Raw genomic sequence first — 27,325 nt, 5'->3', positions numbered from 1 at the left:
CTTCCAGTTCCCTGCTGCCAATGACTGGAACGAATTGCAAAAATCACTGAAGCTGGAGACTCATATCTCCCTTACTAACTTTAAGCATCAGCTGTCAGAGCAGCTTACAGATCATTGCACCTGTACATAGCCCATCTGTAAATAGCCCACCAAACTACCTCATCCTCATATTGTTATTTATTTTTTGCTCCTTTGCACCCCAGTATCTCTACTTGCACATCATCTGCACATCTATCACTCCAGTGTTAATGCTAAATTGTAATTATTTCGCCACTATGGCCTATTTATTGCCTTACCTCCCTAATCTTACCTCATTTGCACACACTGTATGTAGACTTTTCTATTGTGTTATTGACTGTACGTTTGTTTATTCCATGTGTAACTCTGTTTTGTTGTTTGTGTCGCACTGCTTTGCTTTATCTTGGCCAGGTCGCAGTTGTAAATGAGAACTTGTTCTCAACTGGCCTACCTGGTTAAATAAAGGTTAAATAAATAAATAAATATATATTGGCAATATATCACAAACCCCTGAGGTGCCTTATTGTTATTGTAAACTGGTTACCAATGTAATTAGAGCAGTTAAAATACACTTTTTGTCATACCTGTGGTATACGGTCTGATATACCACGGCTGTCAGCCAATCAGCATTCAGGGCTCAAACCACCTGGTTTATAATTAATGTTACACCATACAAAACCAATGTTGAAGTGTAGATGGAGTAACCTACTTTCTTTCTATTGCCGTTCTTACTGGTACTTGTCTTGGAGACATAACAGCAGAAACATATCGTACCTCATTATTGTAATGTTGTTCTGTTTTGCCTGAAATAGCTCATCCTCGCTCACTCATTACTGTTTCCAGCCCACACATCGCATGACCTGTCAGGGACCAGCCCTTGATTATGTTTGTCATCAAACAGTCTGTTGACTAACTGAAGTCTGAGCCAGGATTGCACCTTTGATATTGTTGTTCCTGTTATTTCATCCACCGGATTAGCCTAAATATGCTGCTTGCTTCTGTGTACCCAGCTGCAGAGATGCCCTTTTCTTTGTATTATAAATGTAGAAGTCAGTGTGAAACTGGACACTGTGTGGGTTATTCTAAGACTGTGGCAGGAAAACAGTAGAGTGGCCAATAGTTGGAGGTGGTATGATAAAAACTACAACAGTTTTTAGTAGTTGGTCATTTTGATAAAGATGCGCAGTGTTCTCATTACTGTGGTCCAGCTGAAGACTCCACCTCATTCATATACTGCCAGAAAAAATGGTAATGATATACAACCTCCGTTATTTTCAACATTTAGATGTTAGGTACACACACTAATGAAGACTGGTCTGGGAATCCAATGCATACGAATGAATGTGAATATCTAAAATGATGAACTCAATTGATCAGGTGTATAATTTACAGGTTACCATTATCCTGGTATTGTTCTTGAGGTTCATACATGCTGAATGTGCTAATATCACTACGTTCATGTGTTATGCTATTTGCAAGACTGAAGGAGAAGTAGGTTGTTAAAGTACAAGTACGACGGCATATATACTGTCTATATCATCTGGCTTACCGTGTCCAGAGAGGTCGATGGTGCGAGTATAGGTCTTATCCGTATCTATTATCTGGATGTGGTAAAGACCCTTATCCCTGTCTGTGGGTTCAATGATCTCCATAGTTGCCATGGCTGGGGTACCTCCAATACGCACCTTCTCAGAGTGAGAGAGTTTCCTTTCCCTGGAATGGTAAAGGGGAGGAACAGATGGAGCATAATAATTATTGTTTTGGGATTGAAAAAACACTGCTATTGAAGGTATCCATTGTGTTGGATTGAGTAGGCCCCTAAAGAGCAGTCAATGAAAAATTGTATAAACTCTAATTCACAGGTAGCTCAATGAGGACCTAATTAGGATCATACAAACATAACATGAAATTGTGATTGATTCTAATGAAAACGGTAGAATTTCCTAATTTCTCTCATAATAAGTGTCATTTTCTAGTAGGTTATCAAATAATGACCAGCTGCAGTTGCCTTTCTGGACCATTTGAGCATCATCATTATGTTATTTATGTGCCATGGCCCTCTTGGCAGGCAGGGAGGACCTGAAATTTGCCAAGCTCAAATTTGTGAGGAATCATGGGAAATGGTGAGCTTTGTTCAGTCATTGCGTGTGAAATTGTTGCCGTGCTGTGAAACATGCTCCCCTTGTCTATACCATGCACGCCAGAAGAAAGAAAAACCCGAAGCAGCTACTTCAAAATGTTCATACAGGGATTAGAAGACCCACGCATGGTTAGCTGAAACTGGTTTGCCTTACACAAGCTGCTGTAACCGATGACTTCCCACAAGTGTTTTTCTTATTATCCTGTAGCTATTCTGTTAGGTAGGCCTACTAAATATTTCCTTAGGACAGAGCATTAGTGACAGTTGATATTTGTTTTGTATTGTTTGTGTGTGAATAAAGGCTCTGCTCTCACTGTTGTTTTACATTTTTACTAAAGAGTCACAATTTTAGACAAAATCTAAAATCATGTTTACATGCCTAGCTCATGTTACACCTTGGGATAAAACCTTGTGTGGATTATATTTACATGAACATTTCCATAATTTCAAATTCTCTGCATAATTTAATAAAATAAATAAATAAATACATAGCATATGCTTACACGTGCAGCCAGTGGATTTTCATCTCCTCTGTGTAGTATTTCATGTGGCATTGGAGCTGAATGCCTGTTGCTGTGCAGTGAATTGCCAACTCAGTTGCAGAGGATCCTGGTGAGCGAAAAGGAAAACCCAAGCGTCCTTTAGTGTACATATGCTGACATATATGTTCTATACGTCTCTTAAATTAATAATATATCTTCTTAGATAGACACAACTTGGTGACTTGCTGTGGTTTACTAATTGGTTGGCCAGTGAAGGGAATTGGAAATCAGCACAACAAATGCTGTAATGGGGATATGATTTCAGGCTAGGACGACAGGTACAGATGTGTTACTTCAGCCCAGTTCATGAGGGTAGAGTAACAAGATCCTTGATATGCCCACTGGCTGTGTAATCCACCTCATTAGTTTTGCTGCACTGAGAAAAACCACAGAACTGTGTGAGGAACACATTATCTGTAATCTAACTATCAAGTCCAACTGATTTATTGCCCTGGTTGAATAATGAGTAGAATAAACTGAAATAAGTTTTTAAAAGTATGTTAAAGCATGCTAAGATATGCTAAGTATACTAAAGAAGGGAAGTGGCAATCAAGCAAGCTAAACTTGAAGATATTAGTACCTACCAGCAAGTTTAGAAAGCTTGTTGATAATTTCATCAAAAGCTGTAAGAGAGATGTTGATAGAACAAAATTACATTCAAAGTATGTTCACAGTAAGACAATATATTTCACACACAACATGGTATAATTTTGATAATAATATTTACCATGGCCAGATATTTCAATTTGGGACTGATCCTTTCCTCTGTCGTCACTGATGGTAGCTTTGTAAATGCCAGTGGAAGCCTTGGAGAACTAGGTCGGATAAAAAACACAATTTCAGGAATCAAATTAGAATAGATATGTCTCAAATTAGTAGATATGTCTCAGTAGATAGGCCTCAAATTAGAATGCAGTAGATAGGCCTCAAATTCGAATGCAGTAGATAGGCCTCAAATTAGAATGCAGTAGATAGGCCTCAAATTCGAATGCAGTAGATAGGCCTCAAATTAGAATGCAGTAGATAGGCCTCAAATTAGAATGCAGTAGATAGGCCTCAAATTAGAATCCAGTAGATAGGCCTCAAATTAGAATGCAGTAGATAGGCCTCAAATTAGAATGCAGTAGATAGGCCTCAAATTCGAATGCAGTAGATAGGCCTCAAATTCGAATGCAGTAGATAGGCCTACCCTCTGTAACAGTAGCACTGACCACGTAAGCTTCATTAACTTCCTTACATTGAGATTGGAATTCTTTTGCTTTAGTCAATTTCGGTTCATACAGTGTCTCTAACCACATTTCCATCCACAATGTTTACATGAGTAAAGTCAGACTGTATTTTTAAAAAACAGCTGTGATGGAAACAGGAAGTTCCAGTACAATTTTATAAATGCTGACAGATCATTTGTTAGTTCAACATTGGTGCTTTCTTTTTCTGCTGGTAAAATGTACCACGCACAAAATGGCAGTGGAAGGCCTTTATGCGCAAATATTGATATAATAACCATCATATCGAAGTATCATCACGTGATGATATGGTATATAGTCACCACTTCTCTCACTACGACTTGGGAAACCATACAGTTTATAAGGCTCCAGATGAAATCAGTTATGATGAACTTCACAGGGTGGTGAAAGTGCACAGTGATGAGCTTGATGCTGCTTTCAATAAATACCAAGGGTCTTATTCTGATGAGATGGTATTGATGCTTGACTGCCATTTGATAAATACAAATATTCTCGTTCTTATCCATAATAATCTCCTCATGTAGACTAGCCTACCCGCACTGTATCTACAAGCTGTTGGCTAGTGTGCACATGCCAAGACCAGAGTAGACACATTTGCTATTTAATGCAACAGTTTTTGTGACAAAACTATCGCTAGAGTTGTAAATACAATGGAAACACATTGAACTTTACATTTTTATTTGGTACATGACAATTGAAGCTGACTTTTATCTGCAACGAGTCAGTTTGGTGGAAACATACCACAGGTGAAAAATATTTTTTTCTTTATGCAGATTTTTGAATATATTCGCATGAAAATCTATTGCCAATTGGATGCAAACCTAGCTATTGTCTCAATTTCATTTAATTTTTCTCACCACTTCTGGCATTTACATGTGGCCAATGTCAAACAGGCTGTATATCAAGCACAGGATCAGAGTAACCTCTTCCATCTCATAGCTTTGTGAGGACAGAGTACGATTGCAGGGTGTGAATATTTATAATGACATAATTGGAAGTGACTGCTTTCTATGACAGTGGCGCTTTACTGAGGATCGAGCTGCTTATCTTCTTCCCCTCAGGGTTATTCCTCTTGTTTCCTATAAATGACTGGTGCCCCTAGGACCTCAAGTCAAAATTCACCTTGACTGCACCTCTTACTTCCCTTACATTACATTACATCACAGTACATTACATCACAGTATATTACATCACAGTACATTACATCACAAATGTTTTGGTGGCTGTTTGTCTCTTGTCTTATTGTGTGAAACAGTGGAGGCTGCTGAGGGGAAAATGGCTCATAATAATGGCTTGAACGGAGCGAATGGAATGGCATCAAACCATGTGTTTGATTTATTTGATACCATTCCACTCATTCCGCCCCAGCCATTACCATGAGCATGTCCTCCCCAACTAAGGTGCCACCAACATCCTGTGGTATAAAGCGTAGGAACTGACAGCATGACTGTGGAGGCGGATAATACCCTCCTTCAACACAGACAAGGGTAATACAGAATATTAGTATGACTAACTTTGGCTTGGCCTGATTGTGTCTAGATGATATGGAAAGTCACAGGACTGCTCAGAATTGTACTCAACAACAATTCTGTTCTCAATGACTGCCTTCAGATTTCCAGCAATGAAGTCATAGGATGAATGTGCCTAACCCGGGTTTACCAGACTGCAAGGTCCTTTTACTGTAGACTATTATCAAAACTACTGGGTTTCCAAGAAATGTAATTGTGCTTCTGCCTATTGTCCACATACAGTAACACCTGCTATTATATGTACAGGTAACTGCCAAAATAATGGAAGCACTTGAGTAAATGAGTAATGCAAAGTATGTTGAAAGCAGGTGCTTCCACACAGGTGTGGTTCCTGAGGTAGTTAAGCAATTAAAACATCCCATCATGCTTAAAAGCTCTGCATGGTCAATCTGATGTCTGCAGTGGCTGTACAGAATGGCGACACATCCCACCAATAGAGTTCCAGACACTTGTAGAATATATGCCAAGGCGCATTGAAGCTGTTCTGGCGGCTCTGGTGGCTCGTGAGAGCCCAACACCCTATTAATACACTTTATGTTGATGTTTCCTTTATTTTAGCAGTTACCTGTCATTTGTTCAATCTTTATACAACAGGTGAGTCTAATCCTGAATGCTGATTGGATAAAAGTGCATTCCAGCAGGTGTTATTTCAATAATTTACCACCGGCTAAATCTATGACGTTAAAATGCCAAAACTCAGTACTTTGTTAAAGCACCTTTGGCAGCGATTACAGCATCGAGTCTTCTTGGGTATGATGCTACAAACTTCGCACACCTGTATTTGGAGAGTTTCTCTCATTCTTCTCTGCAGATCCACTCAAACTCTGTCAGGTTGGATGGGGAGCGTCACTGACCAGCTATTTTCAGGTCTTTCCAGAGATGTTAGATCGGGTTCAAGTCCGGGCACTGGCTGGGCCACTCAAGGACATTCAGAGACTTGTACTAAAGCCGTTCCTGCGTTGTCTTGGCTGTGCTTAGGGTCGTCGTCCTGTTGGAAGGTGGTCCTGTTGGTCTGATGTCCTGAGCGCTCTGGTACAGGTTTTCATCTAGGATCTCTCTTGGTTTCATCAGACCAGAGAATCTTGTTTCTAATGGTCTGAGAGTCTTTAGGTGCCTTTTGGCAAACTCCAAGCGGGCTGTCATGTGCCTTTTACTGAGGAGTGGCTTCCGTCTGGCCACTCTACCATAAAGGCCTAATTTTTGGAGTGCTGCAGAGATGGTTGTCCTTCTGGAAGGTTCTCCTATCTCCACGGAGGAACTCTACAGCTCTGTCAGAGTGACCATCTGGTTCTTGGTCACCTCCCTGACCAAGGCCCTTCTCCCCCGATTGCTCAGTTTGGCAGGGTGGCCAGCTCTAGGGAGAGTCTTGGTGGTTCCAAACTTCTTCTATTTAAGAATGATGGAGGCCACTGTGTTCTTTGGGACCTTCAATGCTGCAGAAGCTCTCAGAGCTCTACAGACAATTCCTTCGATCTCATGGCTTGGTTTTTGCTCTGACATGCACTGTCAACTGTGAGACCTTATAAAGACAGGTGTCTGCCTTTCCAAATCATGTCCAATCAATTGAATTTACCACAGGTGTAGAAACATCTCAAGGATGACCAACTGAAACAGGATGCACCTGAGCTCAATTTCGAGTCTCATAGCAAAGGGTCTGAATACTTAATGTAAATAAGGTATTTCTGTTTTTCATTTTTTATAAATTTGCAAAAATATCTAAAAACATGTATTTGCTTTGTCATTATGGGGTAAAGCTGTAACGTAACAAAATGTGGAAAAAGTCAAGGGGTTTGAGTTCTTTCCAAAGACACTGTACAAAGAAATGTCAATTGAAAAAACGTCAAACAAAACGAAGTGCAGCTAGTTTGCAGTCTTTACAGCTTCAGTGTTTGAAGCTCGGCGTTACTCTGGACCCTGATCTCTCTTTTGACGAACATATCAAGACTGTTTCAAGGACAGCTTTTTTCCATCTACGTAACATTGCAAATATCAGAAACTTTCTGTCCAAAAATTATGCAGAAAAATGTATCCATGCTTTTGTTACTTCTAGGTTAGACTACTGCAATGCTCTACTTTCCGGCTACCCGGATAAAGCACTAAATAAACTTCAGTTAGTGCTAAATACGGCTGCTAGAATCCTGACTAGAACCAAAAAATTTGCTCATATTACACCAGTGCTAGCCTCCCTACACTGGCTTCCTGTTAAGGCAAGGGCTGATTTCAAGGTTTTACTGCTAACCTACAAAGCATTACATGGGCTTGCTCCTACCTATCTTTCCGATTTGGTCCTGCCGTACATACCTACACGTACGCTACGGTCACAAGACGCAGGCCTCCTCATTGTCCCTAGAATTTCTAAGCAAACAGCTGGAGGCAGGGCTTTCTCCTATAGAGCTCCATTTTTATGGAATGGTCTGCCTACCCATGTGAGAGACGCAGACTCGGTCTCAAATTTTAAGTCTTTACTGAAGACTCTTCAGTGGATCATATGATTGAGTGTAGTCTGGCCCAGGAGTGTGAAGGTGAACGGAAAGGCTCTGGAGCAACGAACCGCCCTTGCTGTCTCTGCCTGGCCGGTTCCCCTCTCTCCACTGGGATTCTCTGCCTCTAACCCTATTACAGGGGCTGAGTCACTGGCTTACTGGTGCTCTTTCATGCCGTCCCCTAGGAGGGGTGCGTCACTTGAGTGGGTTGAGTCACTGACCCGATCTTCCTGTCTGGGTTGGCGCCCCCCCTTGGGTTGTGCCGTGGCGGAGATCTTTGTGGGCTATACTCGGCCTTGTCTCAGGATGGTAAGTTGGTGGTTGAAGATATCCCTCTAGTGGTGTGGGGGCTGTGCTTTGGCAAAGTGGGTGGGGTTATATCCTTCCTGTTTGGCCCTGTCCGGGGGTATCATCGGATGGGGCCACAGTGTCTCCTGACCCCTGAGTTTTTCCTAGCCACCGTGCTTCTACACCTGCATTGCTTGCTGTTTGGGGTTTTAGGCTGGGTTTCTGTACAGCACTTTGAGATATCAGCTGATGTAAGAAGGGCTATATAAATAAATTTGATTTGAAGTGATTGTGTTAGCTGTGTTGTTGGCTAGCTCCTCTGAATAACAGTGTCCTGAAGAGATATTATATTTTCTATGCCAGGCGAAACCGCACCTCAATAGCTCATTGTTATGGGTGTATCCAAATAAATGTCACTAGAAAACTGCTTAAACAAATGCAGCTACTTTTGTTATTCTTTTTTTAACGTTTGACGTGACTCTAAGTTAGTTGTAGTTGGCTAGCTAGCAAGCAGTATGGCAATGGAAAATTTAGAACGAATGTCTGGGTCGCGTCCATAAATACAGAACAAAAAGACTGAACGACTGGGTCGCGTCTCTGGCAACCGAACCAATAGAATGAACAACCAGCCGGCTTGGGTAGCAACCCTAGATTTGTGTTGGGACTATATCTTGTGGAAGGATGAAATAGTATTCATAAATTAATCTAAATAACGTTTTTTAATGAAAATATGTCAATCATTATTTGAATATGTTGGTAACCTCTTGTATAAAAGTGATCATGTCCTTGAAGCCGGTGTTTGGAGGATATATTGGCACGGTTCGACTTCGTCTCGGGCCTGACAACACCCGTGCCAATATATCCTGCAAACACCGGCTTATCGGGCATTATCACTTAATTAGAAGGTGTGTGTCTGTGTGATACAATTACCAGGGAAATAGGAAGCTTGCAGGATCCAGATGCCAGATTGACTGGCCCTTCAGGGGTAATCTCAACGGCATCCTTAAACCAGTGCAGCGCAGTTTCCTTCTTCAGATTATCCACCTGCATTATGAAACAACAGAACCCATAGCCCACAGGTAGGTGAACCAGCCCAAACAAAGACGCATGCCTGCATTACAACAACACCATCTGTCAACGCAGGAGAACAACGACTGAGGTGAATCATGCTGACTGTGTTTGTCGTTTAGATTGGCAGTAGCGATAACTCATGCCATCATTTCCATTTAATCTCTTGGCTTAATCTAATTGTACTTTCAGTGAATGTTTAATTACCTTGCAGATGAGTGCCACAGAGCAGTCATCCCCGACATGGACTGACAAAAACTCACTGAAGTGGGGGCCTGGAAAGAGGGCAAGAGAGACAGAAAGGGTGGGAGGGAGAGAGGGGGGGATAGAGGGAGGGTTGGAAGAGCGGGCATATGAAGGCCAGATTTCATCAATTGTTTTGCTAATAACACCCTTGTGTCCTTGTAATATTCTTGTAACAATGGGTGGCTTATGGATTTGCAGGTCTGATAACAGTGTGTGGCTGCCATAAATAATGTCAACCATTTTGAAGGAATAAATCATTTTAATATCAATTCATCATCTTAGTATTTGAAATTCATACCTAATTTAAATATTACTCTAAATAATTTCCCAAACACTAGAGGACTGCATATGGAATTTCCCAAACACTAGAGGACTGCATATGGAATTTCCCAAACACTAGAGGACTGCATATGGAATTTCCCAAACACTAGAGGACTGCATATGGAATTTCCCAAACACTACAGGACTGCATATGGAATTTCCCAAACACTAGAGGACTGCATATGGAATTTCCCAAACACTAGAGGACTGCATATTGAATTTCCCAAACACTAGAGGACTGCATATTGAATTTCCCAAACACTAGAGGACTGCATATGGAATTTCCCAAACACTAGAGGACTGCATATGGAATTTCCCAAAAACTAGAGGACTGCATATGGAATTTCCCAAACACTAGAGGACTGCATATGGAATTTCCCAAACACTAGAGGACTGCATATTGAATTTCCCAAACACTAGAGGACTGCATATTGAATTTCCCAAACACTAGAGGACTGCATATGGAATTTCCCAAACACTAGAGGACTGCATATGGAATTTCCCAAAGACTAGAGGACTGCATATTGAATTTCCCAAAGACTAGAGGACTGCATATTGAATTTCCCAAAGACTAGAGGACTGCATATTGAATTTCCCAAACACTAGAGGACTGCATATTTTGAAACACTGTTACCGTCTTTCACTCTGACGTACTCGCTCCTTTGGTGTTCTGCGTCAGCGAGAGCTGCCTTGAAATCTACAACCCAAACAAAGTGATACAGGGGATAAGTCCTGGATCCCTCATGGAGCCCTACCCTGGATTAGAGCACAACCCCCACAGCAGACAGGCTCTCACCAGCTCCGATAAGCACCAGAGAGGACTGTCCTCTGGCTTTGCCATCCTCGATCTGAACAGTAAAGGTGCCCTCGCTATCCTCTGTGAAATGATCCAGCACAAACTCAATGATGCCAGCCTCCACGTCATGACTCGCATGATTTGGCTGAGAACACAGAAGAAGACACCAAGAAAGTTTACATGAGAGGACTCTATTAAGTGAATGTTGAGGAATCGTAATGGGCGAATCCAATAATGTGGTTATGTTGTGTAATCCACTCTAGTCTTGGCTTAAAAGTCTATTCATGCCATGACATAGTGATGATAGAGTAGAATGTCTAGTACAAAGAGAAAAAAAGATGTCTGTGCAAGTCCATTGTGAGTTCAATTACAGTGTTGTGTCCGAAACTACACCCTATTTCCTGTATAGTGCACTACTTTTGACCAGAGGCCCATAGGGTCAGCCTCCTAGGCCTCTAGTCAGGAGTTGTGCACTGTATGCCAAAAAGGTGTCTAAAGATGTGCACTAAATAAGGAATGGGGGTCAAAAGTGCACTATGTAGGGAATAGGGCACCATTTCGGACAAAGACAGTGTGTCGGTTTAGAGTTGACAGGAATAAGGAGGAGAGTCTTACATTAGTCGGTGAGAGTTCATTGTTGTTAGCTAAGAACTTATAGGTGACAGCAGAGGAGATGTGCTCAGCCTGCAGCCAGAAGCGCATGCGGCCGCGCTCCAGAATCTTGTAGGCCAGCTGAGTCTTTAGAGGGATCACTGTGGAAGCAGAAACAATAATAGAAGAAGGTGATGCAAATAGAGGTAGGTTTTGTGATAGAAATGGGATTTGTTCAAAGGAAGACATTGCCCTTCTCAAAACATAAGAATAAGCTGTGATGAACCACATGCTAAAAACGTTGATGGAGCAAAGGCTGACAAAAACTATTTTCTGGGATTAACAGTTGTCTCCTCTATGTGGTTTACATGGAACTATATGGTTTACATGAACCCGCATCACCAGTCTACAACAGCACACACGCCCCTATAGTATATACCCATTATTCAAGCAAAACAAAACTAAGAAAATGGACCTTTTACCCTGAGCTGTGTATTCCAAATAGTTATTTGATGGGAACCAAAAATTCATGAGAGTGAAAATAGAAAATGACCTGACAAAGATCCAACTCTGATCTTTTTTGTGTGTCTGATTAAATCACAATGGGAACATACCAGAGTCGCGGACATTCCTTTTCTCTTTGAAAATAGAAAAGCCATATTAAATAATTCAGAACAAAACCTACCTGGGTGTCGAATACCATAGCTCTTTGCCAGCATTTTCTCCAGCTCTGTAATAGAGGTAAACAAGAGAGAGTGTATTTCAGTATTGTAATGATCCAATATCATCCACAGCAATTCCTTTTTACATGGAACTTCATCATACACTTCAACAGTAACAGTTGTCTGCACTGCACAAGACCAGACATGCATGTCCTGTATCACGTCATCATATCATATTTATGAATAACAGTGAAAGGCACCACTATTGTTTCTGACTCCAACATCTGCCGTATAACGACATGCTGTTATGTTGATTTAGATGTACTAGTACAGTATGCATGCATGTATGGACTAAATCTATTTCATACCGTGATCCTGAATGAGGGTTATAAATAAGTAACCTCCTGTTTGTGATCTACCCCCAGCCAGGGCCTACCGTCGGCATGGATTTCATGGCTGGCAGAAACACCACCAGTGTTAGTTACAGAAACGGAGAAGCAGCCCACATCCCCCTGGTCTGGGTGCTTGAAAATAAGCTTAGAGCTAGAAAGAAAGGAATAAAGGCACACCATTGGATAATATAGAAATAAAAACAGCCACACCATTGGATAATATAGACATAAATCAATAAAGGCACACCATTGGATAATATAGAAATAAATGAATAAAGGCACACCATTGGATAATATAGAAATAAATGAATAAAGGCACACCATTGGATAATATAGAAATAAATGAATAAAGGCACACCATTGGATAATATAGAAATAAATGAATAAAGGCACACCATTGGATAATATAGAGTCCAGGAGATACTGAGCACATCAATGTGAGTATATTACACACTTCTGAATCACTACTGAGAACTCTTGAACGTTTTGTTTTGTTGAAATATATTTGATCTGTTGACAAGTTTTGTGCATAGCTTACATATTGCCCTCTGTTTTGATGACAATGCCTTTGGAGAAGTCAGTGATTTCCTTGTAGAATTTCTTCCACACAAAGTGGGAGCTCTCTGTAATTTGACAACTTTCAAATGACAGGATGAAGTCACCTGACTCCTCGTCCACTGTGCAGGTCATCTCCTGGGCACCTTTTGGAGTGACAAAGCAAAGAGTGAAGTTGACAGGCAACAGCAATAAACATCTGGGAGTGCAGCATCCTAGAGATGTGTGTTTTGGTACAGTCATAGTAGGGTAGTACAGCATCCTAGAGATGTGTGTTTTGGTACAGTCATAGTAGGGTAGTACAGCATCCTAGAGATGTGTGTTTTGGTACAGTCATAGTAGGGTAGTACAGCATCCTAGAGATGTGTGTTTTGGTACAGTCATAGTAGGGTAGTACAGCATCCTAGAGATGTGTGTTTTGGTACAGTCATAGTAGGGTAGTACAGCATCCTAGAGATGTGTGTTTTGGTACAGTCATAGTAGGGTAGTATGTTCATTATATGTTCAGAGACTATTTCTGCATTTATGTTCTGCATCCTCTGTTGAATGAATACCTAGAGAGTTGTGAAAATGACTTTTCTCTGATCTCAACCAGCCTTGTGCTTGAGTCGCTGATGTCCCTGTAGAATACAACACTGCCCTCTGCAGGTCGCCTGATGGTCTGCACCTTCTCACTTCAACAACTCTACCGAGCTCCATATGAGTCATCTATTTTTCTCTACTCCCACGTCGTCCCAATGTTCCTTATCGACAGAAGCACAGACTACCCCTCCTCATAACCCTGTCTAGTGTACTACACACCCTGTGGTATTACTCTCCTAATCTAAGTCCCATTTTAATGGGAATCCTGACCCAAATAAACATTCTCTGTGGAACACACTGAACGAATGCTGCTCTGCTCTAAGCCACATTGAAGCGCAGCGTAGGGAATTGTGTCTGTCCAACAGTACCTTCCACTGCTTTGGCAACCACAGGGTTAGAAGCCAAGGAAGGCTTGCCGGCACCTTCAGCGTTTGCTGCGCGCACTCTGAACACATAGGACACTCCAACCTCCAACCCAGTCACCTGAAAACGAGGAGGACTGTCAAACGTGCCAAATAGGCTGACACATTGTCATAACGCAGGTATTCTAGGAATACTCTCTGTACCTTGTGGTAGCGGTGACTGACAGCGTGGCTCTCGTTGGAACAGTGCCATTCATCTGAGCCTTTCTTTGCAAAGTCAACAAAGTAGCCTGTGATCGGGCTGGTGCCTGTGTAGACGGGAGCCTTCCACTCCACCACCACAGAGTCATCACGGATCTCGCAGAAAGTCATGTCATAGGCTGGACCTGAAATTCAGAGTGCAGTAAATGTACAAAAATGACAGACAAGCAGTTCTTTATGTCAGACGTAAGTCAGAGCACAGACGTCAGACTGTGTAATGTCTATGTGCTGCTGTTTTAACGATTGATGTTGGAAGTGGTACCGGCGATAAGCTTCTGCTTGAATACACCTATTCCATAATTATGAGATATGCATTAATGGTTTAATTATGCAACGGTATTTGCATGTAAAATGATCTTCACTTCTTTGAACTGTGCACACTTCATCTTTAAAATAGAAACTTGTTTTAGAGAGGTTTTCGGTACTGTACCTGGCTCGGGTATGGTCCAGGCATCACAATGGAAGGCCTTGCTGGGGGCAGAGGGGGCACCAAGACCAGCAAGACTTCCACCATACACCATGAACTCATAGACTGCACCTGCACTCAGATGTTCAACCTGTGGTTGTGAAGGAAAGTACTAAAACGGTTACAACTAATTGAACTGCATAATAGATTCCATATGATCCGACACTATCTATACTAAAGGTGCTATCTAGGACCTTAAAGGGTTCTTCGGCCGTCCCCATTAGGAAAACCCTTTTTGGTTCCAGGTAAAACCTTTTTTTGTTTCCCTCTATGGAAAGGGTTCTACATTGAACTGAAAAGGGCATGGAACCAAAAAGGGTTCTGCAAAGAGTTATCCTATGGGGACAGCCGAAAAACCCTTTTAGGTTCTAGAAAGCACCTTTTGTTCTAAGAGTGTATAATCCTAACCATTACAGATGTGTTTAGCTGACAAAGGTCGATCAGATTTGTACCTTGAACAGCCGCTCTTTGATTGGTGGGATGTTGATCTCTCTCCATGTGTGTTCTCCGTGCCTGTGTTTGTCAATGTAGTATTCAACCACCGGAGAGCCACCGGAGTGGACTGGGTGCTTCCAGTTCAGAACCATAGACTCTCCGTCACAGGCCAGCAGAGCGATGTCATATGGAGCAGAGGGAGTCGCTGCAAACAGAGTTTACATGTGTCTTAAACATGTATCATGATTAGGGCCCTGTTTTTTGGTTAATCATGTCACATGACCTGGATTGGATATACAGTGGGGAGAACAAGTATTTGATACACTGCCGATACACTGCCGATTTTGCAGGTTTTCCTACTTACAAAGCATGTAGAGGTCTTGGCCATTGTGGAGAGGTTGTTTTAGATTCCGTCTCTCACAGTTGAAGTGTAACTATGATAAAAATTACAGACCTCTACATGCTTTGTAAGTAGGAAAACCTGCAAAATCAGCAGTGTATCAAATACTTGTTCTCCCCACTGTATAGCAGGGTTCTCTACACATAAAGGTGCTATCTGGAACCAAAAAGGGTTCTTCGGCTCTCCCCATAGAAAAACTCTTTGAAGAACCCCTTTTGGTTCCAGGTAGAACCTTTTTGGTTCCATGTGGAACCCTTGTGGGTTCCATGTGGAACCCTTTCCACAGAGGGTTCTACCTGGAACCCAGAAGAGTTCTACCTGGAACCAAAAAGGGTTATCCTTTGGGGAAAGCTGCAGAACCCTTTCAGAACCCTTTTCTACGAGTTTAGGGTTATGGTTGTTAAGGCTTTCGGTAGCATGAATAATAAATACATTTTAGTGCATAATGGCGCCAACTAGCATGTAGCCTAGCGTTTCAGCACGTTGGGCCAGTAACCGAAAGGTCGCTGGTTCGAATCCCCGAGCCAACTAGGTGAAAAATCTGTCGGTGTGCTCTTAAGCAAGGCACTTAACCTTAATTGCTCCTATAAGTCACTCTGGATAAGAGCATCTGCTAAATGTAAATATGATCATTGTTGTTAAGAAACACTGCAATCCACATAGCTTGGAGTATCGTCAATGAGTTTAAAAATGTATGATTTGATGAAACAATCTGCAGTTGTTGGTTGAATGTCCCAAAGGAACTCTACGAACCAATGGTTTGTTTTTGACTCAGATTGCCTAAATTATTCACATTATTTGGACAAGGAGAAAAGTACACGATGACAGGCTCAAATCCAATAGGCTCCCAGGCTGTCCTGCTGAAACGTGTGAATAGGAAGAATGACGGTCCTCTTCATTTATTGGAGACATTTATTTAATGATACGATGCTTGTGATGATATAATCATTAGATATTCAGCCGACTTAAGGCATCAAAGTTAGATGCCTTTGTGTGTCTTACTTCTGGACAGCTACCAACGGCCTTGAAGAAAGTCTTGACAACATTGCTACAATTTATTCACTGTGATCATTCACAGAGAAAAGAGCCTCCAGCTAAGCACAGTGGGTCGCTAAAATTTAGTATTTGCAATTTTCTTCTTTGTTACTGTTGCTACTGCCATATTGAATGCAGCACTTTTTCCACCTGGTTGGAATCTCGACAAATGACAAGTATATTCTGTCTGCTGTGTGTGTGTGTGTGTGTGTGTGTGTGTGTGCGTGCGTGCGTGCGTGCGCGTGCGTGCGTGCGTGCGTGCGTGCGTGCGTGCGTGCACGTGTGTGTCCATACTCACTGAGTGCAGCTTTGACAGAGAGGGGGGAGGACTCCTGTGATTCATCACTAAGACCCAGCTCATTGATGGCTTGCACACGGAAAGCATATGTCTCACCAGTGGTCAAACCTTGAACCACAAACCTAATCAAAAATAGCAAATGAAGAAAAATCTCAACACATTATGATGAATGAAATCACACTTCAAATAATAAGTAGAGTGCCTTGCAAAAGTATTCATCCGCCTTGGCGTTTTTCCTATTCTGTTGCATTACAACCTGTAATTTGAATTGATTTTTATTTGTATTCCATGTAATGGACATACACAAAATAGTCCAAATTGGTGAAGTGAAATGAAAAAAATTACAAAAAAATTAAAAACTGAAAAGTGGTGCGTGCATATGTATTCACCCCCTTTTCTGTGAAGCTCCTAAATAAGATCTGGTGCAACCAATTACCTTCAAAAGTCACATAATTAGTTAAATAAAGTCCACCTGTGTGCAATCTAAGTGTCACATGATCTAAGTATATATACACCTGTTCTGAAAGGCCCCAGAGTCTGCAACACCACCAAGCAAGCGGCACTATGAAGACTGAGGAGCTCTCCAAACAGGTCAGGGACAAAGTTGTGGAGTAGTACAATTCAGGGTTGGGTTATTAAAAAATATCAGAAACTTTGAACATCCCACGGAGCACCATTAAATCCACTATAAAAAAATGGAAAGAATATGGTACCACAACAAACCTGCCAAGAGAGGGTCGCCCACCAAAACTCATGGACCAGGCAAGGAGGGCATTAATCAGAGAGGCAACAAAGAGACCAAAGATAACCCTGAAGGAGCTGCAAAGCTCCACAGCGGAGATTGGAGTATCTGTCCATAGGACCACTTTAAGCCGTACACTCCACAGAACTGGGCTTTACGGAAGACTGGACAGAAAAGAGCCATTGTGTTAAGAAAAAAATAAGCAAACACTTGGTGTTTGGTGTTCGCCAAAAGGCATGTGAGAGACTCCCCAAACATATGGAAGAAGGTACACTGGTCAGATGAGACTAAAATTCAGCTTATTGGCCATCAAGGAAAACGCTATGTCTGGCGCAAACCCAACACCTCTCATCACCCCGACAACTCTATCCAATTCCCAGTCCCTGACGATGTTTTTCATCGTCAGGGACTGGGAATTGAAGGAATGATGGATGGCGCTAAATCCAAGGAAATTCTTGAGGGAAACCTGTTTGTCTTCCAGAGATTTGAGACTGGGACGGAGGTTCACCTTCCAGCATGACAATGGCCCTAAGCATACTGCTAAAGCAACACTCGAGTGGTTTAAGGGGAAACATTTAAATGTCTTGGAATGGCCTAGTCAAAGCCCATACCTCAATCAAATTGAGAATCTGTGGTATGACTTAAAATTGCTGTACATCAGCGGAACCCATCCAACTTGAAAGAGCTGGAGCAGTTTTGCCTTGAAGAATGGGCAAAAATCCCAGTGGCTAGATGTGCCAAGCTTATAGAGACATATCCCAAGAGACTTGCAGCTGTAATTGCTGCAAAAGGTGGCTCTACAAAGTATTGACTTTGGGGGGTGAATAGTTATGCACGCTCAAGTTTTCAGTTTTATTGTCTTATTCTTGTTTGTTTCACAATAAAAAATATTTTGAATCTTCAAAGTGGTAGGCATCAAATGATACAAACCCCCAAAAAGTCAATTTTAATTCCAGGTTGTAAGGCAACAAAATAGGAAAAATGCCAAGCAGGGTGAATACTTTAGCAAGCCACTGTACATGACAGAATACATACTTGTTGTTCTTGTGAGGTTTGTGGTTAGCTGAAGCCCAGTCCTTGGAGCCTTTTACACACACATCGATGTAGTAACCAATAAGATTATTAGGCTCCTTGGGTTCAGCCCATTGGATAAGAAGAGATGTATCAGTCTCCCTTGTGGCAACCACCTGACCAGGAGCGGAGGGGACCCCTACAGTAGATTAATAAGGCATGGTTAATGTCTAAGGCAAAAGGTCAACTATCTATAACTTACTTTAAATGAAGGACAATTGTTTTTGTTGCTAAATCTGTAATATGGGCGCAAATGACTTTTTGAAAAAATTTCCAGAGTAACTTTTTTCAAATTCTACCCATGACTATTGCTATCCTTTGCAGGGAGTTTGATATTTAGAGAAAATACTTGAGAACAACCTTGCAGAGGACTTTAAGAGACAGCTATAAAGCCACTGAAGAGGACCTTCTTACCGCGCAGCTCTTGAGTCTGAATGGGCTCTGTGGGCTCAGAGGCTTCACTGGTGCCGTACATGTTTGCAGCCAGCACGCGGAACAAGTACTGTTTTCCTTCAGCCAAATCGAACACGGCATAGCGAGGAGATCTCACGGGTACCTGAGTGTTCACCCTCTGCCACGCACCGCTCTCGGCCAAACACTGTGAGGGAAGAGCCCCAAAGACAACATTTACACTCTGTAACAACATCCACAGATACTGTCAAATGCAATGGAGAAGAAGACGTAACCCCAATTCATTCCGTTGACTTCAACCATTCATTCATTCATTCATTCATTCATTCATTCGATTTGAATCATGACCCTACTTGTAATTGCCCTTGATTATTCTATTGAAGTGGGATCCCGGAAAGATTTAATGTGTTTTAGAAGACACAAATCTAGTGATTCCATGTTGAAATGTGTCTCTATTCTGTTGCTGCAAAGTTTGGGTAAAAAAGAAAGGTGAGAGAGCAGAGAGAGACCAACCTTCTCAATATAGTACCACACTGGGGCCTGGCCCCGATAAGGAGCAGGTTTCCAGCTGAGGACAACATATGTTCGGTCGGTCTCTGAAGCGTGCAACTTGGAGGGGGTTCCTGGTACTTTCTTCCCATCTACGGACACAAGACATCACAAAGAATTCACAAACTGTTTTTTGCCCAAGTGGGAGCATTCCCCCGAGTTGTCTATACACATACAGTACCAGCCAAAAGTTTGGAAACACCTACTCATTCAAGGGTTTTTCTTTATTTTGACTATTTTCTACATTGTAGAATAATAGTGAAGACATCAAAACTATTAAATAACACATATGGTATCATGTAGTAACCATTGTTTCGGTTACTACATGATTCCATATGTGTTATTTCATGTATATACATTTTTAAATGTTTTTTTTTTAAATTAAATATTAAAACATACAGTCTACTTGCAGTGAAGCCGCTCAAGATCTACATCCCATTCAGTCATCTAACAGACTCCCATCCAGAGCGACCCACAGAAGCAACCAGAGTCAACTCAAGGGCACGTCGTCAGATCTCCCATAAGGTTAAAAATGGGGACCAGAACCAGCGACCTATCAGCCACCGGCCCAAGCTCCCAACCGCCAGGCCACCAGCCCTGCAAGATCCCCCCCCCTCGAGAAAAATGTAATTAAATAATTCCATTATTGCTAAATATTGAGACAGAGAGCAGCTGATGAGTAGCCTAGCGGTTAAGAGCATTGGGTCAGTAACCAAAAGGTTACTGGTTTGAATCCCTGAGCTGACTGGGTAAAAAAAACTGTCAATGTACCCTTGAGCAAGGCACTTAACCCTAATTGCACCTGTAAGTCGCTCTGGATAAGAGTGTCTGCTAAATGACTAAAATGTAAAAGAGTAATGTGACAGTTGGTGTACAGATGTTAGGCATGGTACAATGTGAGGGCTAATAATATGGCAATATTGTAAAGGGGGAGTTGGACCTCCTTTCAGTGTCTGATGAGGTATACAGAAATAAGCATAGAAAAGTAATATCATGACTTCTTAGAAGAACATCAAAGATTTTTGCATCAAACTAGTTGATCGAGATTCAAGGATCCCCATACGTCATAGAAAACCATTTAGTACCTTCAACGTCATCGTGGTAAATTACAACGTCAAGTTTTCCACCCAACTTGATGTCTGTCAAAACAAAGATAAAAACATAAAAGTATATACATTTAATTTGATTCTAGAGAATACATGAACTCACAAGGTAAAGTTTAAGATGTCATCACCACATTACCATGGAGTGTTTCAAATTCAGTGGGGTCCAGGGCGGCGATGGGGTCAGACATTCTGGAGGGCTTGCTGATGCCGTGTGAGTTTATTGCCCGCACACGGAAATAGTAGGAGTGGCCCTCGAACAGGCCAGGCACAGGGTATTTACAGATCTTAATGGGGGAGTCATTGCACTGCACCCAATTTTCAGTTCCAGTTTCACATCTGAAACAAAATGAGGAAAATTGGTTCATCTCCCCAAATCCATCTCTGAAGAGGACATTTTGGCTGATATAGCTACATTATCCTGTCACCAGCTATGAACAGTGGTGGAAGAGTATAGGTTGTAATTTTCAGATGTGTCTCCAATTTGGAGCCTAGATTTTATGTGATTATAAGAAGAAGAAAAATGAAAGTTTATAACGAGTTCCTGATGTTTTTCCTGATCAGATCATGGCATCTGTAAAAAGTAGCTGGAAATATTCACATTTGATTCCCATTTCAACACCTTCCGTTACCTATCTACAAAGTATCCGATGATGGGGCCTTCAGTGGTGGTGTTGGGAGGCTTCCAGGAAACGATGACATAATCTCTGTTGGCGTCATGGATCTTGATGTCCATAGGGGCACCTGGAGCTCCAGGCACTGGGGGAGGACCATCTGGCACAGGGACACAAAGCAAGTCACATCTTCATACTCTGTCAAAGTACATCATGCCATAGCCAAGTATTAAGGTCGTCACTAGTTACTACATCCACAAATGGCTAAACACTGCTTATTTCTACAGTTTCTTTTCTTTAAATCTGACCTAACCCTAACATTAACCATATGCCTAACCCTAACCTTCAATTAAGACCAAAAAGCAAATTTTTGAATTCATGAATTTTTACAATATAGCCAATTTTGACTTTGTGGCTGTTGTAACTACTGACAACCCTGTATTTAGAGAGTTGGGCCAATGCGGTTTATGAATTGTGATGCATTTACATGACACTATAGAAAATATATGGCAGCCATGTTAGCTCCCCATTGACATTACATGGGGAATATTTAAACAATACTAACTGAATGTCTAGAACTAGAACAACATTCAAAGTTCAAAAATTCAAAAATTATATTCCAAAAGTTGGCTTCACTCTCTATTCTAAAAGTTGGCCTAACTGTAAATATATGGCTTTGAATCACACAATACCTGAAACTCCCTGTGAACAGAACCATCAAAGGACCAAATCAGCTTTTTTGAAAGATATCAGAATATTACTGACACTACAGTTTTAAAGTAGCTGCATTGCTGGTACACACAGAGGGGGTATAGCTACAAACAGGGGCGCAACTTTGGTTTTAGATATATATTTTTTTCTATCCAGTTGGATAAACACTCCAAACAGCCTACCCGACCGCTTAGAGGCGTCCGCATGGTCCTAAAGCAAACCATTGCCTAGTTTTGTATCACATTCCAATGATAAAACTGGGGGGGGCCAAAAATGCAATTTCAGAATGTGGGAGTGACATGTCCCCCCCCCCCCGTCCCCCCGTCCCCAGTGAAAGTTGCGCCCCTGGCTACATTTCTCAAAGTTAGTTGTTGTTTTACCTGCACAGGAAACAAATGCACTGTGGACAGCATCTCCCCCCTTTGTAACCATACGGAGTGAGTAGACACCCTCATCATCCTTGTTCAGGTGAGGCAGGGTCAGCTTGGTCTCGCCTCTAGCAGACTCTATCTTCACCCACTTGGAGTCTGACAGCCGATGATCTGACACAAAAAAAACAGCAACATTAAAAGTGAGGACCTGTCCGTAGCTGAAGTTACAAAACTGGCCTAGTAAATTGTCTGTTATTGAGAGCGTTATGATCGTAAGAGAAAATGTGATACCGTCTCTGAACCATTGAGCTTCAGGCTGCAGATTGGCTAGGTTAGGAGTAGCGGTCATTGTGGCGGCCAAGGTGACCGTGTCTCCCTCTGTTCCAAAGACCGAGCCAAAAGTCTTCAGGAAGGTGATGTTGATCTTGGTGTATTTGATCTCCGGCAACATGGGAACTGCAGAAGACAGTAAAGGAGGACATACTTACAGTATTATGACTCTATTTCAGTAACATCATTATAGAGCACCATGATCACAATTATATTCTGCAACCATGCAATTACATACACTTTGATAGAGAGAGAGCGCTCTGAATTATTTTGAAGATATTGTGACAGTCTGACAAAAACGATCTATGTACCTCAGCATATTCATACCACTTAAATAGCACTCTCTGTCTCCTATTCTCTTTTTAAAAAAGACAAAAGTGCAACTGATGTTGTGATTAATATATACCAGAGGAGGCTGGTGAAAGGGGCTATAGGGTGACGGGCTCATTGTAAAGACTGGAATGGAATTAATGGAACGGTATCAAGCACATCAAACATTTGGAAATAAATCAAAAACAACATTCTTCTCATGCGTTAACAAAGCATGTTTGAATTGATATACCTCCTACAGTAGTTTATGTTTGTCTCTCACTATAGTACAAAACATTGTTGTGTTGAGTACATTGATTCATATGTAGGCTACATCTTTACAATTCAAGAAGAATGATGCCCTATTCAAGCAATCCCCAGTGATTGGATTTGACTCAACGGTGCTCAGAATCTACTCAGAGGATAAATTAAGTATCAGAGAGAATACACAGGACAGTTGTGTTGGGTGGACTTACTTGTGTAAGGAAGCCATGCATAGGAAGATGAATGGCCTTCTTCTCTGATCCCTGCAGAACAGACATTTTATACACACACAATCACTATACAACAATACACCATCATGTTGTATGATTATGGTATAAATCAAGTAATTACACATACTCTTTCCATTTAAAGGGGCAATCAGCAGTTGCTACATACATTTTTGGACTTATAAGTTATATAACTTCTAACTGCCTCATGAGCTTAGTTTAACTGTCGTACCCCATCAGAACCCAAAATATAATCTTGTTTTACGCCAATGTTTCAAAACGTGGTTAAAACTATAATTGTGATATCATGGATGTTCAGTCCTTGCATCCATAGCTCTGTCTATGAAATTTGAGATATTACATTTCTCCAGCCCCATCCCTCAACTTTTTAACGCAACAGTAGTGGGGAGTATGCTTTATTATTGTGTCCACTGCTGACTGGCCGTTTAAATAAGCCTTATATTAAAAACAATGCACTGACAAAACATGTATACTGTGTGTTTTTGCCTTGCCAGACTTACTCTTGACAATGACAGAGGCTTGAGTAGAGACCTGTCCATGAATGTTACCAGCCACAGCAGTGTACTGCGCAGTGTCATCAGTTTCACACCTATAGTGAATACCGGAAGAATACATATTGGAAACTGTACATGAACAAACATAAACATCTCAGCAATACTTAAGGCTTAGACTTTTATCTATTTATTTTTGTATGTGGATTTATTATTTATTTTTGATTAATTGACTAACCACCAAACATAATTTCATGAGTTGAATTTACAGGATGGTAAACTTTCAAAGGATGATAAATGATGTAGATTATGCAAATTGCTGTTGACTAAATTAATACTGTGAAATATCAAGACACAATCCTCATTTGAAATGTTGTTATGGCTCTATTAATGCACAATATTGCACAGCAAATAAATACAGAACATTTAAATACTTTTCTAGCGTCGTATCTTGACCTCTAGAACCACACACTCAAGATCATGGCACACATTATCAAACGTTTTGAACTCAGGACAGGAGAATAATTCTATGCAGGGGATGAAGAAAAAAAACAAGTCCATGAATTCTTCAGGAGATATTCAACATGAGAGGCTTTTAAATATGAATGGCAAACATCTGAAGATTCAAGGGGGGAGAGAAGGCTGAGAATAGTGACAGATATCAGACCTTGACCCTGCACACACTATTTTAAAGCTGTCCACACTCACTTTCCCTCTCTGTCTCCAAACCACGGTTGTTCTCTTTGAGTGTGAAAGGGTTTGAACACTGGGAGAATACAGAGTGGCATTTCTTTATTGAGACCTTTCATTTTGATTTGGAGAGGCAAAAAGTGCTTTGAGACTTGAGAGGGGATCTAGCCTTGGTGCCCCTGACACTCTGACAGCGAGGGGATGCAGGGCTCTTTAAGGAGCTCCAAGATCCAATGACACAGAGCTCAGCACTTCGCTATGAACAGCTGACGAGTCCTCAAGATGAGGGCGGCGCCCAGGAGGGCTTTTGACTAAATTGGAAAAGCTCCACCGCTACAGCTCCACCATTCACAAGAGTCCCTTTTGTGGGCACTCGTGTGTTAATTAAGTTAACATTAAACACTGGGATTGTCAGTGAAATGCAGGGAGGCCACAGTGAAAATCCCCAATGTTCCAGGAGCAAAGTCATGATATTGTATCAGATTTTTTAAATGGCTGCGATAAGCTACCGTGATGGGATAATGTTTTGTGGACAAATGGATCTAAATAATAAACAACTCAAATCAATGAGAACATGTGCCTTCCCTCATTGTTTTACCACTGACGGTGTGCATCCATTGTGCCTCCTAACGTCTGAAACACATAGACTAGCTATAGCTAGTAAACCAAAAAAATCCTACCATGAGAATAACTTACTTGGCAATCTCCAGGGTATGAATTCCAACATTGTCCTGCACATTGTATTTAATTGATGACATGTCAATGCTGACACCATCTTTATACCTGGAGAGAAATCAAGTAGAAGTGGTTGATGGTGAATCTTTCAGTTGGATGTGGTAACACAAAAGTGACCACGTGTGCAGAACATTGTGATCAGACTGTGTATTACCAGAGAGGCTAGCTCACTGAATATGCTACTCTGGAAATTCCTTTGGTTTCTACTGAGTTAGGTACATCAGTTTTTAGTTTTTCTTGCATCTTATTTGTGGAACAATCTTCTTAAATGTGATGCTCTGGTGCCTCTAGGGTGATTCAGAATGCTGATTGAGGACCTTATTACTGATGAATATGATGCTCTGGTGCCTCTAGGGTGATTCAGAACGTTGACTGAGGACCTTATTACTGATGAATGTGATGTTCTGGTGCCTCTAGGGTGATTCAGAAGGTTGACTGATGACCTTATTACTGATGAATGTGATGTTCTGGTGCCTCTAGGGTGATTCAGAACGTTGACTGAGGACCTTATTACTGATGAATGTGATGTTCTGGTGCCTCTAGGGTGATTCAGAACGTTGACTGATGACCTTATTACTGATGAATGTGATGTTCTGGTGCCTCTAGGGTGATTCAGAACGTTGACTGATGACCTTATTACTGATGAATGTGATGTTCTGGTGCCTCTAGGGTGATTCAGAAGGTTGACTGAGGACCTTATTACTGATGAATGTGATGTTCTGGTGCCTCTAGGGTGATTCAGAACGTTGACTGATGACCTTATTACTGATGAATGTGATGTTCTGGTGCCTCTAGGGTGATTCAGAAGGTTGACTGAGGACCTTATTACTGATGAATGTGATGTTCTGGTGCCTCTAGGGTGATTCAGAACGTTGACTGATGACCTTATTACTGATGAATGAGATGTTCTGGTGCCTCTAGGGTGATTCAGAAGGTTGACTGAGGACCTTATTACTGATGAATGTGATGTTCTGGTGCCTCTAGGGTGATTCAGAAGGTTGACTGAGGACCTTATTACTGATGAATGTGATGTTCTGGTGCCTCTAGGGTGATTCAGAACGTTGACTGAGGACCTTATTACTGATGAATGTGATGTTCTGGTGCCTCTAGGGTGATTCAGAAGGTTGACTGAGGACCTTATTACTGATGAATGTGATGTTCTGGTGCCTCTAGGGTGATTCAGAACGTTGACTGAGGACCTTATTACTGATGAATGTGATGTTCTGGTGCCTCTAGGGTGATTCAGAAGGTTGACTGAGGACCTTATTACTGATGAATGTGATGTTCTGGTGCCTCTAGGGTGATTCAGAACGTTGACTGATGACCTTATTACTGATGAATGTGATGTTCTGGTGCCTCTAGGGTGATTCAGAACGTTGACTGATGACCTTATTACTGATGAATGAGATGTTCTGGTGCCTCTAGGGTGATTCAGAAGGTTGACTGAGGACCTTATTACTGATGAATGTGGGGTTCTGGTGCCTCTAGGGTGATTCAGAAGGTTGACTGAGGACCTTATTACTGATGAATGTGATGTTCTGGTGCCTCTAGGGTGATTCAGAACGTTGACTGAGGACCTTATTACTGATGAATGTGATGTTCTGGTGCCTCTAGGGTGATTCAGAAGGTTGACTGAGGACCTTATTACTGATGAATGTGATGTTCTGGTGCCTCTAGGGTGATTCAGAACGTTGACTGAGGACCTTATTACTGATGAATGTGATGTTCTGGTGCCTCTAGGGTGATTCAGAAGGTTGACTGAGGACCTTATTACTGATGAATGTGATGTTCTGGTGCCTCTAGGGTGATTCAGAACGTTGACTGATGACCTTATTACTGATGAATGTGATGTTCTGGTGCCTCTAGGGTGATTCAGAAGGTTGACTGAGGACCTTATTACTGATGAATGTGATGTTCTGGTGCCTCTAGGGTGATTCAGAAGGTTGACTGATGACCTTATTACTGATGA

The 27,325-nt window shown here is 41.6% G+C and overlaps 1 protein-coding gene across 1 annotated transcript in view; it reads right to left on the bottom strand.

The window, feature by feature from the left end:
- The window catches only part of LOC120029896 (myomesin-2-like), a 43,645-nt gene that overhangs the window by 9,189 nt on the left and 7,131 nt on the right, over positions 1-27,325 (bottom strand). Inside the window, exons 5-32 of the mRNA XM_038975204.1 lie at positions 25,318-25,404; positions 23,941-24,029; positions 23,405-23,455; positions 22,581-22,745; positions 22,299-22,460; positions 21,226-21,367; positions 20,733-20,932; positions 20,576-20,629; positions 19,455-19,582; positions 18,945-19,128; positions 18,495-18,669; positions 16,718-16,839; positions 15,002-15,189; positions 14,514-14,640; positions 14,027-14,208; positions 13,829-13,943; positions 12,862-13,024; positions 12,368-12,474; positions 11,955-11,999; positions 11,294-11,430; positions 10,679-10,823; positions 10,517-10,579; positions 9,523-9,590; positions 9,178-9,291; positions 3,428-3,515; positions 3,285-3,323; positions 2,662-2,767; positions 1,568-1,731 (exon numbers count right to left, since the gene is read on the bottom strand). Coding sequence (XP_038831132.1) covers positions 1,568-1,731; positions 2,662-2,767; positions 3,285-3,323; positions 3,428-3,515; positions 9,178-9,291; positions 9,523-9,590; positions 10,517-10,579; positions 10,679-10,823; positions 11,294-11,430; positions 11,955-11,999; positions 12,368-12,474; positions 12,862-13,024; positions 13,829-13,943; positions 14,027-14,208; positions 14,514-14,640; positions 15,002-15,189; positions 16,718-16,839; positions 18,495-18,669; positions 18,945-19,128; positions 19,455-19,582; positions 20,576-20,629; positions 20,733-20,932; positions 21,226-21,367; positions 22,299-22,460; positions 22,581-22,745; positions 23,405-23,455; positions 23,941-24,029; positions 25,318-25,404 — 3,410 coding nt within the window. The remainder of the gene's footprint in view (positions 1-1,567; positions 1,732-2,661; positions 2,768-3,284; positions 3,324-3,427; positions 3,516-9,177; positions 9,292-9,522; positions 9,591-10,516; positions 10,580-10,678; positions 10,824-11,293; positions 11,431-11,954; positions 12,000-12,367; positions 12,475-12,861; positions 13,025-13,828; positions 13,944-14,026; positions 14,209-14,513; positions 14,641-15,001; positions 15,190-16,717; positions 16,840-18,494; positions 18,670-18,944; positions 19,129-19,454; positions 19,583-20,575; positions 20,630-20,732; positions 20,933-21,225; positions 21,368-22,298; positions 22,461-22,580; positions 22,746-23,404; positions 23,456-23,940; positions 24,030-25,317; positions 25,405-27,325) is intronic.

Source organism: Salvelinus namaycush, chromosome 35, assembly GCF_016432855.1.
Source record: "Salvelinus namaycush isolate Seneca chromosome 35, SaNama_1.0, whole genome shotgun sequence".
Lineage (NCBI taxonomy): Eukaryota > Metazoa > Chordata > Actinopteri > Salmoniformes > Salmonidae > Salvelinus > Salvelinus namaycush.
Note: the sequence above shows the minus strand (reverse complement) of the source record. Positions and strands in the feature narration are given on the sequence as shown.